General features: G+C 41.9%; 2 protein-coding genes and 1 long non-coding RNA gene across 7 annotated transcripts in view; 1 reads left to right on the top strand and 2 right to left on the bottom strand.

Annotated features, from left to right (window-relative positions):
- The first annotated feature begins 6,645 nt into the window (after positions 1-6,645).
- Positions 6,646-12,232, top strand: LOC122881117 (B-cell receptor CD22-like). 3 transcript variants are annotated; one of them, XM_044206892.1, is made up of 6 exons: positions 6,646-6,782; positions 7,011-7,382; positions 8,380-8,646; positions 10,571-10,673; positions 11,197-11,294; positions 11,761-12,232. In XM_044206892.1, the coding sequence occupies exons 1-5, from the start codon at positions 6,731-6,733 to the stop codon at positions 11,264-11,266; spliced, it is 864 nt and encodes a 287-aa protein (XP_044062827.1). In that variant the 5' UTR covers positions 6,646-6,730; the 3' UTR covers positions 11,267-11,294; positions 11,761-12,232. The 3 variants fall into 3 exon arrangements, with proteins under 3 accessions (XP_044062827.1, XP_044062826.1, XP_044062828.1); XM_044206891.1 differs by having other exon boundaries at positions 11,197-12,232; XM_044206893.1 differs by lacking the exon at positions 10,571-10,673 and having other exon boundaries at positions 11,197-12,232.
- On the bottom strand, positions 8,496-14,323 carry LOC122881119. Of its 2 annotated transcripts, XR_006379105.1 has the most exons (4): positions 14,157-14,323; positions 13,908-14,044; positions 13,115-13,392; positions 8,507-8,634 (listed from the first exon to the last, which is right to left on the bottom strand). It is a non-coding gene; the product is annotated as an uncharacterized LOC122881119 (long non-coding RNA). The 2 variants fall into 2 exon arrangements; XR_006379104.1 differs by lacking the exon at positions 13,115-13,392 and having other exon boundaries at positions 8,496-8,634; positions 14,157-14,308.
- A 782-nt stretch (positions 14,324-15,105) lies between these two features.
- Positions 15,106-18,536, bottom strand: part of cmtm6 (CKLF-like MARVEL transmembrane domain containing 6) — a 22,543-nt gene continuing 19,112 nt past the window's right edge. The window contains exons 5-6 of one of the 2 annotated variants that reach the window (XR_006379103.1): positions 17,462-18,536; positions 15,106-17,428 (exon numbers count right to left, since the gene is read on the bottom strand). The exon at positions 17,462-18,536 is cut by the window's right edge and continues 494 nt beyond it. The gene's annotated coding sequence lies outside the window, so the exon portion shown is untranslated. The other variant, XM_044206875.1, reaches the window with a different exon arrangement.

Below are 18,536 nucleotides of genomic sequence, written 5' to 3'. Positions count from 1 at the left end.
GTCAGTAGATTCCTATACTTGATCTTCTGAGTTTCCTTCTGCTGATGTGATCTCCAATTTGATGAAATCTGGTGTGTTTACAGTCAACAGTGTGGAAATAACAGAGGCAGCCTGCCAAGTGACAAACACTGATGTTAACTGGGACAGATGGGACGTGGATGATGACTGTGTCCAAACAGGGAGGAGTGTCAGGACTCTATAAAATCTCACCTGTGACTGGGAGACAAAAACCACATTACAATCCAACATGTTTTCCTTCAAAATGCTCCTCTCTGCTCTGGCTCTGACTCTGCTGGCTGTTACTGTGGAGTCCTGGTCTGATGGCAGTAAGTCCTTTAGGATATTGGGGGTGGGGGGGATTCTGTGGTAAAACGTGGTTTAAAACTACTACAGTGCTGCTCTAAAAACTTTGTTTGTACTGATCTGCTGCTCTGACAGACCTGTCGGGGTCCGAGCTGACGAGGCTCTACAACTCTCCAGTTTATTTAGCTGAGAGGATGAGACGACCAAAGGGATCCAGCTCATCCGCAGTCGGACCATTCAGCCACACTGGCGTCAGGTCAGTCCACACACACTGAGCTGAAATTACATATTTATATGTGAATATTATTAGTCAACGAAAAATGAAGATAAAGCACTTTAAGCATCTTCAGACTGCTGTTTGTTTCCCAGAGTGACGCTGGGAGACAACACTCGGTGGCTCGTCCATAAAGGACTAAACTACGGCATCTCCTCCGATACGGTGGTGACCAGGGATCGACAGATGAGCTCAGACTGGAAGGTATATCTTTGTGTTTTTCCAAAATAGATTTGGATCTTTACAGAACACATGGTCAGCGGGTCTGTGTTTTTCTCTTTGCAGGTTATCAGAACTGGGAATTTCCAGGGAGGAAGACTGTTGGTGACTTTGTGGCGACCGGCGGTTCAGACTACAATCTCCTCTTCGATAACTGTCACTGGGCATCTCGTCGAATGATGGATCAGTAAACTTTTCTGCTTTCTGAAAGGCTGAAGTTCTGAACAGATAATACAAAGGGGAAACCTCCTAGAAGGTGTCGTGTGCTTTTTATTCCACACTCCGTGATACAGACGTGTTAGCTCTACAACACTTTACAGCTGTTTTAAACCTGTCTCTTATTTAACTCTTTCTTTCACTGTTTCCACAAACAAAATCTCTGGTTTGCTATTAAGGAATAATTGTGAATTCCTCAGTAAAAACTCAGTATTGTTTAGTTTTGTATGATGATGCTTCACTTTACTTGGGGTGCACAGAAAGAGTAACTAGAGATTAAGTAATGAGTAATTAATGAGTCCTTCTGTTTTGTGCCGCTCAGTGGCTGATCGATATTAATAAAGTGGTCAGTGTGTTGATTCACTGATATTTATGAACTAATCATTACCTAATGATTCATCAGTATATTATCTCCCAGTCTGTTCTCTAGTTACTCATCATTATCTGCTATATAGTCCTCGATTCAGAGTAGGGGTGTCGCGATATACCGATACTGACGAGAATCGTGATATTCAAAAATTAAATATTGATATCATGTTATTAATACACATTTGATCATATCGTGTAAATAATTCAGCGTTTCTTAAAATCATTTCTGTTTCTTTCCGTTCTCGCTTTGTCATAGTAGGTGGAGGTAATGCACCTCAACGCTGGTTGCCACCCGCCCGTAAAACGCAGTAACTGGCTACCACTGCCGTGCAAAATCAAGCCGTGGGAACAGACTCTCTCTCCACCTCCCTGCACTCTGATTTTAAGTGTAATTCATTTACCAACAATGAGACAATAACACAACAAAGTTAAAGATGCATTTGATTGACAGTATTATTATTATTTAATAATAATGATTGCAGTTGTTGCTGCTAAGGGTGGAGCAACCAGTTATTAGGTTTAGGGGGCAATCACTTTTTCACACAGGGCCATGTAGGTTTGGATTTTGTTTTCCCTTAATAATAACAACCTTCATTTAAAAACTGCATTTTGTGTTTACTTGTGTTATCTTTGACTAATATTTAAATTTGTTTGTTGATCTGAAACATTTAAGTGTGACAAACATGCAAACATAAGAAATCAGGAAGGGGCAAACACTTTTGCACACCACTGTATGTAGCATGTTCTTGCTTTGCAAGGTGATTTCATCTTCTGTACTACAGATACGTTTAAGCCTGTAAAGTTGACTCACGGCGATTTTTTTTGGTCTGTGGGTTTCCTAAAGATTGTTGTGGTCATTTTATCTCCATCTTTGATTAATTTAACATCCAAAAAACGTATGGACTCTAAACTCTTCTCCATTGAGAAAGATATTGACCCGATACACAAATTTAAACAGGAAAAGAAACCTGAGAGTTCCTCTTCATTGCCTGACCACATCATGAAAATTATATATTGCCTAAAACTAAGACGGTGTAGTCCCTCATTCGTCCAGGAGTGATCTATCGTAGAAAAGGTTTCAGTCGTAGTCATCTGGACGCTGTTTCCAGAATCAAGACGTTTCGGCTCCCATCCGGAAGTCATTCTCAATTGTGAAATTGAGAACTCAGAAATTAAAGCTACTCTGTGTTACTTAAGCCCCGCCCTCAGGAAGGAGTCTACCTGAGTGTCTGCTGTTTACCCTGCCTAGTTTCACCTGAAACTGACCTAATTGTTTCCATGATGGCCCAGTAATCAGTAATCAGGCCTATTGTTTTCTGGCTGCACCTCCCTCATCACTGTTAAGTACCTGATTAGCATGTGATTGGCTTGACCACGGTGTTAATACACTGTGGTAAACAGTTGGCAAGTTGAATCTCAGACCACCATTTCTGTTCAAAGAGGGGTTTTCTTTTTTCACAAAAATGGCTTCTTTGACTCCTCTTTCGAACCAACTCTTCTCTCTACTTTGAATCTTCACATCGCTGTCTTCAAATGTGCGGTTTGTAGCTTTTAGATGCAAACGCACGGCGCTCTGCAATCCCGAGTTAGCGTGTCGTCTGTGCTGATAAAGTCCTTTGTGAAGTGGCTGTTTATTCTCACCTATGTACCGTTCTTTGCGGTTTTCCTCACTGCATTGCAAACTGCAACTAATCAGGTATTTAACAGTGATGAGGGAGGTGCAGCCAGAAAACAATAGGCCTGATTACTGATTACTGGGCCATCATGGAAACAATTAGGTCAGTTTCAGGTGAAACTAGGCAGAGTAATCAACAGATACTCAGGTAGACTCCTTCCTGAGGGCGGGGCTTAAGTAACACAGAGTAGCTTACATTTCTGAGTTCTCAGACCATTTTCACAATTGAGAATGACTTCCGGATGGGAACCGAAACGTCTTGATTCTGAAAACAGCGTCCAGATGACTATGACTGAAACATTTTCTATGATTGCCTAAAACTGTTATTATTGTAAATAAAATCTTCCTCGAACTTGCCATGAATAAACATGCATAAGCACAAGCAGGAGGAGAACCCATAGCTGAATATTGTCGATAATTATTCTCAAATAAAAAGATATTTTTGTTAAGAATGAACTGCATTAGTTCACTGATGAACCCATTAGGTGGTGTCTGTTCCAAGCGTTTGTTTAAGGCATAATCTAATGATATATTGGTATATAGTGAGACATTCAGCCCATTCACCCCTGTTTAAATAGGATCATACCACTGCTTTTGTACGCACTGATGAAGGCCGGATGGCCGAAAACGTTGTGTATGTTACCAGACAGATGATTTAGTAAACTCAAGCAAATGGCAAACTCCAGAGTCAGGACTTGTAACTAGTCAGTAGATTCCTATACTTGATCTTCTGAGTTTCCTTCTGCTGATGTGACCCCCGATTTGATGAAATCTGGTGTGTTTACAGTCAACAGTGTGGAAATAACAGAGGCAGCCTGCCAAGTGACAAACACTGATGTTAACTGGGACAGATGGGACGTGGATGATGACTGTGTCCAAACAGGGAGGAGTGTCAGGACTCTATAAAATCTCACCTGTGACTGGGAGACAAAAACCACATTACAATCCAACATGTTTTCCTTCAAAATGCTCCTCTCTGCTCTGGCTCTGACTCTGCTGGCTGTTACTGTGGAGTCCTGGTCTGATGGCAGTAAGTCTTGGGGGGGGGGGGGGATTCTGTGGTAAAATGTGGTTTAAAACTACTACAGTGCTGCTCTAAAAACTTTCTGTTTGTACTGATCTGCTGCTCTGACAGACCTGTCGGGGTCCGAGCTGACGAGGCTCTACAACTCTCCAGTTTATTTAGCTGAGAGGATGAGACGACTAAAGGGATCCAGCTCATCCTCATTCGGACCATTAAGCTCATACTTATTCGGACTATTCAGCCACACTGGCGTCAGGTCAGTCCACACACACTGAGCTGAAATTACATATTTATATGTGAATATTATTAGTCAACCAAAAATGAAGATAAAGCACTTTAAGCATCTTCAGACTGCTGTTTGTTTCCCAGAGTGACGCTGGGAGACAACTCTCGGTGGCTCGTCCATAAAGGACTAAACTACGGCATCTCCTCCGATACGGTGGTGACCAGGGATCGACAGATGAGCTCAGACTGGAAGGTATATCTTTGTGTTTTTCCAAAATAGATTCGTATCTTTACAGAACACATGGTCAGCGGGTCTGTGTTTTTTCTCTTTGCAGGTTATCAGAACTGGGAATTTCCAGGGGAGGAAGACTGTTGCTGACTGTGGCGACCGGCGGCTCAGACTACAATCTCCTCTTCGATAACTGTCACTGGGCATCTAGTTATCATCTAGAATGATGGATCAGTAAACTTTTCTGTTTTCTGAAAGGCTGAAGTTCTGAACAGATAATAAAAGGGGAAACCTCCTAGAAGGTGTCGTGTGCTTTTTATTCCACACTCCGTGATACAGACGTGTTAGCTCTACAACACTTTACAGCTGTTTTAAACCTGTCTCTTATTTAACTCTTTCTTTCACTGTTTCCACAAACAAAATCTCTGGTTTGCTATTAAGGAATAATTGTGAATTCCTCAGTAAAAACTCAGTATTGTTTAGTTTTGTACGATGATGCTTCACTTTACTTGGGGGTGCACAGAAAGAGTAACTAGAGATTAAGTAATGAGTAATTAATGAGTCCTTCTGTTTTGTGCTGCTCAGTGGCTGATCGATATTAATAGAGTGGTCAGTGTGTTGATTCACAGATATTTATGAACTAATCATTACGTAATGATTCATCAGTATATTATCTCCCAGTCTGTTCTCTAGTTACTCATCATTATCTGCTATATAGTCCTCGATTCAGAGTAGGGGTGTCGCGATATTTAAAAATGAAATATTTATATCATGTTAATAATACACATTTGATCATATAAGACGCAGTAACTGGCCACCACTGCCGTGCAAAATCAAGCCGTGGGAACAGACTCCACCTCCCTGCACTCTGATTTTGAGTGTAATTCATTTACCAACAAGGAGACAAAACACACAACGAACAAAGTTAAAGATGCATTTGATTGACAGCATTATTATCATTTAAAATGTTCTATAGATATCGCAATAATATCGTTATAGTGAATTCTTTTGGCCACGACAACTGTGACAGCCCTAATTCAGAGTTATTCAGGAACTACTTATTAACGATTCATTAATTATCAGGTCGTTCCTCACTGGTGTCTTAGTAACTACTCACAGTTGTGTACTGTATCGTTCTGCCTAATCTCTGAGTGATAGTGTCTGCAGGACGTCCAGTGCTGCAGGAAGTATTCAGGTCCTCTACTGCAGTAAAAGTACACTCTGTGAAACCCTCTGCTGCAGTGAAAGTGTGAGAGTGTGATCAGGAAAAAGCCCTTAAAGCATTAAAGCAGTGCAGCGTCCCTGTGGCTGCTGTGCTGTTATATATTCTATCATCAGGTTATTATTCCTCGTGCATTAATGTAAAGCAGGATGTTGCTGCTGCAGCTGGTGGAGCTGGAGCTCATGTTGAACCGGTTTGTATCGGACTGCAGCTGATGATTCTTAAGTCACTAAACTGGACATTGATCATTAACATCTCTGCAATACTTGACATAATTGTGCAATATGCTGTGTTAATACTCTGGTGCAATATACTCTTTTCAGTTTAAAATTCCCTATTTATTGATATTTATTCATACTTCTATTACTGCTGTGCAATATCCTCCGTCTCGATCGATCGGTCTGTAAAACTTGTGAAAACGGTGAGAAACGCCGTCACGACGACCCAGAGCCCAAAGTGACGCCTTCACCGTGTCGTCGTGTCCGACCGACAGTCCGAAGCTCGACGTTATTAACAAACATTACAGTTATTACAGTCGTTCAGAGGAAAAGCAGCAGATCTGCACATCTGAGCAGCTGCAGCCAGGAAGTGGTTTTACAGGAAAAATGACAATGCTTCTTGAGAAAAAAAAAGGAGGAAGTGACCACAAAGACACGATGCAAAATGTCTGGCTATATATCACTGCATCACATCATTTCCTCTGTCCACCTTCATTGGATGATACAACCGTTCTCCTAAACAGATACTGTTTCTCTCCAAATAAGGTGTCAACATCACAGGAAATGTTAACCCACACAAGGTAATGCTTCTTGATAAAAAAAAAAAAAAGAAAAAAGGATGAAGTAACCACAAAGATATTTAAAGCAGCCTCTCAGCTTGACAGCCAGTCAGTGTCTTAATCAGCACTAGTTTGATAGTAACCGTAGTTTGACCAAACATCTGAACAAGAAAAAGGTTAAATTAAGAAAGTAAGGATGGCGTTTTGGGACAAAAAGATTCCCTGGGGCTTTCTGTTAATGCTGACTGGTAAGACACAGACTTTATCTAAGTTACTGTATGTTACTTTAATCTTTTCTGAAACGATACATGTCCTTGCTGCTATTTTTGTCACAGTTTGTCTCCTGTTTTAGTGCTGGAGGCCCATTTTAATGCCGTCACTCTGCATTTTCTATCAGCGTTTTCACACGTAAGCACTCGCTCTAAAGGTCCTTTATTCCTAAACTCAGCCGTCATCGCTGTGTTGTGTGTTTCCAGGTGCTGTGGGTCAAAGCGTGAACTACCCAGATCCTGTTTGTGCTGTGAAAGGATCGACTGTCACCCTCCCCTGCACCTTCACACCGCTGAAGTCCGTCATTCAGAACGGAAGAGAAGTTTCCATAGAGATCATCAGAGTCGTCTGGTGCCAGAACTATGCCATTTGTCAGGGCCCCGCCCCGTCTGTGTACGACAGTGAATCAAACAACAACAGTCCTCGTTACAAATACCTGGGAGACAAGAAGGGAAACTGCACTTTACAGATCTCAGATTTACAGGAGGACGACGACGCGACTCTTCGCTTCAGAATGGAGGCTGATAAAAACAGAGGATATTTTACTGACCCATCGGGAGTGAAGCTCACAGTCACTGGTAAGAGCATCATATGATGATCCAATAGTGGCAATAAAAAGAATAACTGATCATTTTTTCACTGAGAGCCAGGCTGTCTTTTGCAGGAACACCCCGTTCATATTAACACAGTTACAAACGGTCACACCTAAAGGCTGCCCAGTACACCCGCAGGATCTGCTGGGGGTTAAACGTCTTGCTCAAAGGCACCTCAGAGGTTGTAAACAGAGAAAAATGTCCACAACAGTTTACCAGAGTCCAAGGTGACGTCTAAGCTGCTATGGTTTCGGGTTTTAGTTCAGTGACTTTCTGTTTTATTTTCTTCCTCGTGCGTCTTGGTTAACTTCACTTCCTGTCTTGGTATGTTTCCCACCTGTGCGATTGTCTGCCCGCCTTGATTAGCTGCACCTGTCCCTTTGTTGTCCTTCCCTAGTGTATTTAGTCCATGTGTTTGCTGTGCATTTCTGGTTTGTCATTAGTTCGTAGTATTAGTTTTTGTATTTCCTCTTTTGTTGTTTGCATCAGGCTGCTCCCACTGGTTTTAGTTGCCTGCCTCTTTTGTTTGACTTGTATCTGCTGTTGTTATTAAAGCTTGCTTTTATTTCTTCAATTTCAATCTTGCATGAGTCGTTTTTTGCACAACTAACATAAACATCTTTTGTTTTGTCCGACCAACAGTCCATGTCCCAAAGATATTCAGTTTACTATCATAAAGACAATGAAAAGCAGAAAATCCGCACATTGGAGAGCCTGGATCAAGCAGATGTGGCATTTTTGCTTGAAAAACAATAAATTATAATAAATTATCAAAATTGTTCCAGTTTGATTTTCTGTCGACCAACTAATTGTTTCAGCTCTATAAATAAACTAGGCCTAATTGAAGACATCAGTAAGTGACTTTAAATGGTGACTTCAAGCTCTGACAAGTCTTAAACACATCACTTTGCTCAAAACTGTGTACTAAATGTAAATAAAAAATATTTATAATGAAAATTAATTTTACATTACACTGATTTAGATTGGACTCGCATGGAGATAAACAGCTGCAGCGGTGACAGACAGGTGAGAAGAGGTGAAACCGTCACGCTGTGCTGCACTGCAGACTGTACTGTCCACCCACTGGAGATCACCTGGTTCAGAGATGGCCACGCCCTCTCAGAGTCCGGCCCCGCCTTCCACCTCAGCTCTCTGACCCCAGAGGATTCTGGGAACTACACCTGTAGACTTGAAGACGTCAGGACGCTCTCCCCGCCGTACAGCCTGCATGTGGAGGCTGAAGAGGAAGGTTTGTTTGATCAGTTTTCTCTGTGGTGGAAATATTATTTATACTCACACAGAGTTGTGAAGAGGGAGGAAGCCATTACCATTTATTTCTTTAAACGATCTCTTTAATGTTACTGAACGCAGAAACTCAGGACTCTCCTGGATAATGCGACGATCACACGGGTTTATGTTCTGACCACCAGTTTGAATTTTTCACATTTAGTTTCTGAGAAATCACGTCAGTTTGGCTCACAGGTCTAAATACTACAATACCCATATGCCTCAGCTGCGGTTGCTATGGAGAAGCAGACAGTCGGAGGTAAAGCCTGGTTTACGCTTGACGCAGTGTCCCCGGCATGAGGGGCTGCGGGCCAAAATGACGCCATCGCGCCTTTCGCGTCGAGCATAAGCTGTCACGCCGCTTGTCTGAATTTCAACATGGACGCCAAAGGTAGACTTTCCGAGCAGGTTCGCCTCTACAAACACCTCTACCGCCCTTTTTTGAGAGACCACGGGTACAGCCACATGACTCAGTTCACGGAGAGAGATCGCCGCCACCACACAGGCAACATGAGTCCTTCTCTAAGAGAGCGTGGGAAAGTATGAGGGATCGCCATGTTGATAATTCTTCGGTAACTCGTTGACCTCTTGCCTATTCACAGGATATTTTGTTTGTACGCCCCCTGGCGTGTCGGAGAATATAGCAACGAACAATGAGCTGAGCACAAGCGCCTCTGTGGAGGCCCACGCCACGGTGTCTCGCGCGAGCATCGACCAAGCTTAAGGGCGCTCCGATCGGGATTTTGGGGACGATCACTGGAAGCAGCATCGGCCGATACCGATCACGCGGTCTATTTATTGTGTTATTTAACATTGTATATGAAGCATTAAAATTAAGAGAAAGTATCGCGAATTGACAGTTTTTTTATTGGCATTATTTATTTCTAGTTCTAATTTAAATTTTTCACCTGCGATTCTGTTTTCACCGCGGCAGGTGAGGCGCGTGCGGAGGCGGCTTGTTGTTAATGACGTATCGAAACGATCATACCAACGTGGGACTGAACGGTCTCCGGCCATTAATATACCTGGGCGGCACTGCATCACCTGATCGGCCTTTATAGAGACCGCCGATCAAACTATTTAGAATGAAGATCGGCCGATAACGATCGCTGGCCGATCAATCTGAGCATCGGCGCCGTAGCGAATTCAAAATGCTTCTTCGCTGAACAAATGTTTACCGAACTCTACGAAACTGAGCAAGAGTCTGGAAGTGAACTGGTTTAAGTTTGCGTTTTCAGTTTCCTCAACAGTGTAACCTTTAGCTTTAACCCCCATCAGCAGCACACGTAACCGAACGTGAAGCTCTGGGATTGGACGTTTGTTGGTGAAATGCACCCTGGGAGTCGTAGTTGACTTCTCTCCTTCGTGCCCACGGGCTTCTTGTACCTTTTTAAAATCATAAAACAGATATTTTCTAACACAGCTGTTCATCTTTCGGTCCGATGATTCGACAGGAGAGTTTCGCCAGAGACCGGAGCAGACAGAACTGTTAGTCACCAACGTCGTCTTTTACTTCTGGAACTACGGGCGCTTGATTTATCTCCACCCACTTCACAACTCTATATTGCACTTGACTGAGATTTAAAGTATTTCTTGCCTTTAGAAGCCAGCGCATAATTCCTTGTGTTTGTTTTGACTTGCGTACTTATTTGGTCTAAACTGTAATGATCAAAAAGAGAATACATTTAACTGATTGAACAGCAGTTGACAAAATCTCACCTCGAGGTCGATTTACTAGCTTCTCTGGTGCTTTCAAATCACATCACATGATCTTCATAAGTCTTCATCATCACTTGAAGACCAAAATGGGCATTTCAGAGAACGTATAGAAAAAGATAACAGAGTGGATCTTCCTGATGTTTCAGTCCATCTGATCTGCTTCACAGGAACAAACGGTGGAACAGCTGACGTACTGCTGGCCGTTCGCCTGCTTCTCTTCACTCTGCACACCGTGCTCATTGTCATAGTGGCAGCCATTGTCATCAAAAGGTAACGTTCACCTACACGAACCAAAAACACACCAGTGTGGTTCCTGCTGCTTCGTGTGCCTGTATTCATTACTCAGCCGTGAGAGAGTTTCCATAATCAATCCCACATTCACTGCCAACTGAAATGAAATGTTCTTGTCTGCTACAGCAACACATCTGCTCTGTAAATCACTTGTCCTGTGTTCTCCTTTGAGAAAAACATCAGAAACCAAGAGGGAGACATTTGTATTTCATATATTTTTTGGTTTCATGACGCCGGCCACAAGTTCTGCATTAATTCGATGGAATACAGTTACTTCTGTTTCTACGCAGATAAAAGACCTTATTTCAATACAACCGATCAAATCTTGCTGTATCATAGGAAGAGCCGACGGTCACACTGAGCCGATCAGCAGCCACACAACAACCACATATTAGCTTCACGCTAACGTCTCCTCCTCCTCTAACTTACAAGCAAAATAAAGTTATTATTGCATTTTTGAGTGAAGTCACATCTTAGAGTCTTTATTTTTACATCTCCACAGGACGCGTCTGCGAGACAGCAGCTGCAGCAGCAGAGAGCTGAAAGACGTGGCGGCGCAGGCGGATCACTGACGATCGCATCAGACAGACATCGTTTTCAGTACGAAAGATCAAGCCTTCGGGTCTTTATGGAGGGTCTCTGAGCGTTCAGCCCTGCCGCTGAACAGGTTGTTATTGCACAGGAAGAGGAAACGGCCTCCTGTCAGAGGATGTTAAAGCTGATAAAAAAAAACAATTTCCTCTTCACATCGTCGTTTCAGCTGCTTTGCAACTCTGCTCCTCTCCAATATCTCCTATTTCTTCTGTTCGCCTCCACGAGAGGTGGAATGTGTTCTTAAAGCAAATAATGAATTACGCTCCCTGTTATCTCTGTGGACAGTAAACAGGCACATCAGTCATTAAAAACCAGCACAAGTCTGAATACTGACACAAAACCTTAAAGTTTTTAACCAAAGTAAACTGCATCACGTTCAGGTGCATCACTTTTCTGTGTTTTGACCCGAGTCAGGATTTCACGTGCCTCTTTATTAACACTTTTCCTCCTCCACCACTTCTCTGGCTGGCAGTGAAACTCCATCCTTTCACTAGAGCAACTAGTGACGGGCGGATGAAGCCTCATGAAGCTTGTTTGTGCCAAAAAGAAGATTCGAACCTTCGGGGCTTCAGACTCAGCAGCACAGGGACATCTGGTGGTTTGTAAAACCAACAGCAGCCTTTCAAGACTGGAGCCAAAGCACTTCAACACCCGGCTGGTTTTTAGAGTTTCAGGCGGATATTTGTGCAATACAAGTCCAATAAGCCTGCGTGTAAAACATGATACTGTAAAATAACTGCTAAATGTATTGTTGAACATATACAATCTCTTTGTTGACACAAAATATGAATGTACCTTATTGGTGTGGTGTATCCCAGTGTGTTTGATATTTACGTGTACGCTGCCATATTTCTCAGTTATTCTCCTGTTTTTATCCCACCGATGTTTGTATCACTTGAACAACTTTCCAAACTGTCAAACTGAATGAATCTTTTTGAAGCAGTCGCCCGGTATTCTTCCTTTGACACAAGCTCCGACACGACGTACTAGCTTCGGTGTTTCAGTACCGTCAGCGTATAATTTTTAATATCGTGATAATGGTAATATTCTGACTTGACGTAATGACGTCATACCGTTACACACAGCAACAAGCGCGGCTGAAAGCGAAAGTAACATTGCTACCGGCTCCACGGTGGTGGAAAAGGGGAGCGACTTCAGTAGTGTGGAAGGGGTTTCAGTGTTTCCCACGCAGACTTTACTTGGGCGGGCCGCCCAGGTATATTAACGGCCGCCGAAGTATATTTGGCGACCCATTTCAACATTTTTTATCCGTCCAAGAGAAGGACGCCGTCCGCGATCGATTAACTAGTGGACAATCTCCCCTCGCCTTCACCCCTCCTGTGCGGTCTACTGACGGACTCACATGCCGTGCGGAGAAGTTCTGTTTTGGGCGGCTTTGTCTTCTGTTTTCTGGAAACATAGAGCTGATGAAGACACATACAGGAAGAGGCGGGGCGAACAGGTGTGTGCAGTAAGAGACAAAAGGTGTGTGTGTGTGGAGGGGGGACTGCAGGGAAAAGCAAGGTGAGCAGATTAAAGTAGTTTGTGAGTAAACACTAAAATAACGTGGAGAATTAAGTACAATTAAAATGGTGAAATAATGAATGGTGAAATAATGAATACCCTACTAGAAATAGGGTATTAATGTATTCTTTTCATCATTTGTTTTTCCCCCCAATAGACAAAATACCCTGAAATATCAGGGTATTATTTGAGGGCCATCTCGCCCACCCCTACTGCTCTCTACTGCATTTCTTTGCTGCCCTTTCACTGCATACGAGAGTGATAATTAGTGTGAACGTGAAAAATGATTTGGTGCGACTGACTGAGTTCTGACGTCCACGTTGGCTTCATCAGACTCTCTCTCCTCCTCCTCCTCCTCATCATCAAAGCTCAGAGCACCAGAAAACATTCAGGAAGCAGCTTCTCCTGTTCGGCCGGCGCTGACGTCACTTCCACCGGTTCAAAAGACAAAGCGCCTCCGGCAGCAGCTCAGATCAGCGGTCACTGATTAATGTTAATTATGTGAGAAACTCGATGACAGAACAAAAGTAAACTTGTCTGAACTCGACCAAAGATCGTCTGCGAGGGAAGAGGATCCACTCTGTAACACATTCAAGCTGTTGTCAAACCTTCAGGTGAACCTCTCTGTATTTCACAGTATACAGAGTTTTTAAATCTGTCTGTGGCGAAATAATGATGCATTTTACAACACTGAATCTCCTTGTTGTTGAAAGGTGCATTACAAATAAACTTACCTTGTCTGATTGTGTTATTACTATAAGGCTGTTAGGACAGTGTTGTGTTACATTTCCTCCAGTTTCTTGTCTCTTATTGTCTTTGTAACTTTATTATTTTTAAAAAAAAGCTTTTCATCATAGCATAGCTGTCAGCTAACATTGACCGCTGCACCTTTACATTGATGTTGTTAATGTGCACTGTCCCCTATAAATAAACAAAAACAACCTCCATAACTTCAGCAACAACCAGCTTCAGAGCCCTGACACACAACGTAACGCAGCACAATGTCCTCCACTGGGATTATACAGTAAACATACATCTTACTAAATATTTAGCCAGCTAGCAGACAAAGACACACAGAGGGCGTATTTTACTCACGTTATCTGCAGTCTTTTCCTTCGTGGAGGTGAACTGCTTCTTGTCCACTGTGTCTAATAACGTCCCGCTGCACTTGCTGCTGCGACGCCATCTTGTTTGTTTGTTAACAGAACTTCTCCCGCCATCGCTGCCGCTAGCTAACAAAAATAAATTAGCTTATATAGCAGAAAAACTAGCTAACTCGTTTAATTTAAATGACGCTGTTAACCTTCTATAATTAGTTTGCTGTAAGGCCAGAGTGCGACTGACCTGAGACTCGGTTTCTTTTCCAAAATCCTGTACTTTTCACAGTTTCACCGCATATGAACGACATGTTTTAATCACCTTCACCTGCTTCTCTCTGGCAGACTCAACACGATTGGCGCTACTGTCGGAGTGCAATACCACCTTTGACCGCACAGGCTGCCGTTCACCAGCCGTTCACATCCAGAGGGCGCTGTTTCACGCATTTTGAAGAAACTAAATTAAAAGTGGTGAAGAGAAGAAGAGATGGCCAAAAACATTATTTAAAAAGAGCAACTAAACCCCAAAACCACTTTTTTCAGCTAAAAACCAAAGTATATGGGTAACTGGGAAATAGGAAAATGATTTAACCTTTTAACTGAAATGTCACTGTTACACTATCTGGCCAAAAGTATGTGGACACCTAGACCTGTCCAGGTGTAAAAACATGTTTGTGGCCAATTTAAACATAATAATAAAAAAAAACTTCATTGCATTATGCAGAACAGCATTTTAAACGACAACAACAAAAGGCTGCATATACATAGATTTGTAACATAAAGCAGGGACAGTATAAAAATATATAAAATTGTACTAAATTTAATAAAATAGATAAAGAATTGACAAAACATCCATCCCCAGGTTGATAAATATTATATGTAATGATAGTCTTCTTATATGCAAATAGTGACTGTACGTCTGGTCAGATTTGTATTCCTTCTCTACAGTCTGGGGATTTGTCCACTCATCGAGCCAAGCAGTAAATATGTTTTGTTGCATGTTCACTTTTTGTCCCTTTTTAACTTAAAGTTATGTTATAATAAAAAGTTAATTTCTCCCAGACTGTCACATTTGTCTTCAGTCCAACAGAGTTTCAGCTTCAACAGGAGAAAATCCAGATACTGAAAACACAAAAAAAAAGCTACAACAAGTGATTCAAACTGATGTGTAGTTAAATAAAGAATGAACACATTTATTTCTTGAAAATCTGTTTATTACACGACAGAATAATAAAATCATCTCGGATATGAAACTGCAACGATTTTAAAAAGGACAGCGAGATCGTCACTGTACCTTCATGCAGTATTCTGTGTTACACATGAATGGATGAAAAACTTATTTTACAAGCACAGAAGAGTATCGTGGAAATATATATTACAAAAAGCATTTTCTCCTAAATAAACTTTACTTGGTCCTGAACATGAAAAGTTAATCATGTTGATATAAAAAACTAATTTCTGGATTGTCTGACTGACATGAATAAGTAAGTATTTCCAGTTTTCCAGTGTATTCAATGATTAATTATTAATATATTGTATGATTGTCAGTCATTAAAATGTAAGTGGATGGCAAAATGTATAGATTTAAGAATATATGAATGTTTGCGTGGTTTTAATCTGTGACGGGCGTTATCGATGTGTCAAAATTATAACTTCACGTGTCATAATTATGTCACAGTTATATTATACATGTCATGATTTTAAATTGCCTCCTTCGCACTACTGTTACTTGGTTATACATACGTTTCTTTTGTCTTATTTGATTTAATTTCTTGCATCATCATCATCTGTAAAAACCGCTCACATCAGTTTTCACTTTGTGAACACAATGAAACCACTCAGAGGAAAGTAAAAAAAAAGGACAAAATCATTTGTAATTTTTCCAAATGTTAAAAAAGACAAAAACATGAAGAACAAATGTTTTTAACTTGCAGTCCGCTTAAATTTTATGGGCATAAAAATTAAAATATGAGAAAAAAAATCATCTTAAATTATCGTCAAAATGTATTAATGTGACTGAAGGATGAACTGGTAGGAGTTTTAACTCCCAACTAGTTGGCTGGTAATTACACTCAAAATATTAAAAGGAATATTTCACCCAAACATCATTTTGTTTCGATCCTTAAACTCAATGCATGGATGGATTAGTGAACTGGCCCAGAGGGCCCAGAGGGTCCAGGGGGTCCGGAGGACGCAGGGGTGCTGGCTCAGTGTGGGGGTCTTGGGAGGATTTAAACTTGACTTCGAACAAATTCAAATATTTTGGGTTGACAATTCAACAAGTTTGGGTGAAGAATTCCTTTAAATTATTAAAAAGGTGGGGTCTGCGATTCTACTCCAGTACACGTCTTTTTTTTTTTTTTTTAAACGCGTCGCGGTCCGCTAGCTGTGCGTTCAGTGTGAGCGCTGAAACCCTCCGGTGTTTGACCCGGCTCTGCGAACAGGAAACACAAAGAGGCTCGGACCGAGCCGCACAGCACTGTTCCAGCCACGATGTGTGTGTCAGGTGACGTTAAACGACCTGCCCGCGGACACTCAGCTGACTCTCTAGTTTAATAAGATCTGCTGCTGTTGTGATGTTAGCTACAGCAGCAGGAGAGTTGTGAGCGTCGCTGTCTGGAGCTGCTGTGCTGGCTCTGGGAAACCGTCCCGTCCTCTCTGGCTGTTAGCTTAGCAGCAGCTGCTGTAGCGACAGTTTGCTTACCCACAACCGAGCTACGCTAACCCACAGCCTGGCTAAGCTAACACACAACCTGGCTAAGCTAACCCACAGCCTTCCTAACGTTAGTGACATTACTTGCTGAGTCGTTGTTCGCTCTGTATCACGGTGTTTGTCGTGTATTGGATTTCTCCAGAATCACATGCTCCACCTTTAACCGGCAATAACAGTACAAATTCTGATCAACTTCAGACTAATGAGGAAAACAATTATAAACAACTAAGTTTAAAATCAGTAAAATCCAGACAGGATAATAAACAGCTGATTACGTTTTCCTCATAACCATTTATATTCAGAGTTTATATAGTTGATAAAAACAGCATCATGTCCTTTATAAAAACATTAAATTTAAAATACACACACTGATTAATGCGGGTGTTAAAATCAGCGGAACAGAAAGCAGAGTTTGGTGTACAGACTGAAGGAGCTGAACCTTTAAAATGAAAAAACACATAAAACTGAGTGAGAAACCAAACGGACTATGAAGTCAAAACCACTAAACACAAATTCGCATAAAAAACAATTTGAAAAACACACTTTTAGAAATATACTTATATAAAAACAGGGAAAATAAGAAACAAAGGCCCGGCTCTAATGTAAGATAAGGTCTGAGAAAGACGTAGACGAACGAAATCTCTTTCAGGAATGAAGCTGCAGCCTGGAGCCGGTTATCCGCAGGAAGAACGACAGAGTTTAGAGCGGAAAGTTTCTTTGAAGTGATATAATAAAGTGATTGGTCCACAGGGAGGTCAGAGGTCAGAGGTCAGATGAGCGACGCTGGTGGATTATCAGGTAGGACGCTGCGGCTGAATCCAAACGTCCACCCTCTGGACCTGCGGCCTTCAGCCGTACGTACTGTGCGTTCACCGGCATCACGTCGAGTCTAGATAGGCAGGCCTCAAGTCTGTTTCACTCGTCGCTGTGGAAACGGTCGAAGCAACAGTCAACAACTACAACCACGGTGATCGCATGACTCAAGTGACGTTTTAACGACTAACCGTTTTACACATTCCTAATAAGTTTGTTTTGTTTTTTTTAAGTCTGCGATTGGAAAAGTCAGTGAAGTCTGGTGACGTCCGCACCCCAAGCGGACTCTCTGGAAGTCTGCAGGAAGTCCGCTTGAGGCCCCTTGTGGACCGGATGAGTTGTGGGGGGTTGGACGGCCCTCAGCACCCGCAAACCTCCGCAAGAGCGCGCCAAGTCCAGACATTTGGATTCAGCCTGTCGGCCATGTTTGTCCAACTCAACGGGGGGGGGGGGCGAACAAGGTGCTTTTGGCAAAGGCTCATGGGAAATTGTTGGCGATGTTAGTTTTTTCAGACACCGAGCATTCGCCACGCAAACTCTCAAAGAAACACACACACTTCGTTAATTCAGATGCGAGTTCAGCAGAACATCCCGTCTCTATGAGCCGAAACTCTGAAGCTGTGAAAGCTCAGACTGGATTCATGTCTCAGTATTACTGCAGGATTGTTTCATTTTATCCAATATTTCACACAAAAATGTAAAAAATAAAAGACAGAAATTTCTCTCTTTCTTCTTCCTCTAATAATTTGTGACCCCTCAGATTTATCTTGGACCCCAAGGGGTGTATGGACCCCTAGGTTGGGAACCATTGACTTCTACAAACTGTTCAACTGTCTGTTATGGGAATTTTAAGACGCGGGATTTTATTTTATTTTATTTTTTTTTGTCACTCATTATTAAATTTCATGATGTTCAATAAAAAAAAAGAAAAGCACTACAGCTACAGCGACAGTGAAGTAGCCGGCCAATATCTGGATTTATTGTGCCGTCATCTGTAAAATGTTAAAAAATAAACTTTACAGCAGAATATTTAGTGGTTCCGTGGTTTTAGTGTCTCTGTTCTTCCTTAAAAATAATATTGTTTTCAATAAAACAAGTAGA

This window comes from Siniperca chuatsi, linkage group LG9, assembly GCF_020085105.1.
Source record: "Siniperca chuatsi isolate FFG_IHB_CAS linkage group LG9, ASM2008510v1, whole genome shotgun sequence".
In the NCBI taxonomy this organism is placed as follows: Eukaryota; Metazoa; Chordata; class Actinopteri; order Centrarchiformes; family Sinipercidae; genus Siniperca; species Siniperca chuatsi.
The sequence above is the reverse complement of the archived record's forward strand: the minus strand, read 5'-3'. Positions and strand labels throughout refer to the sequence as shown.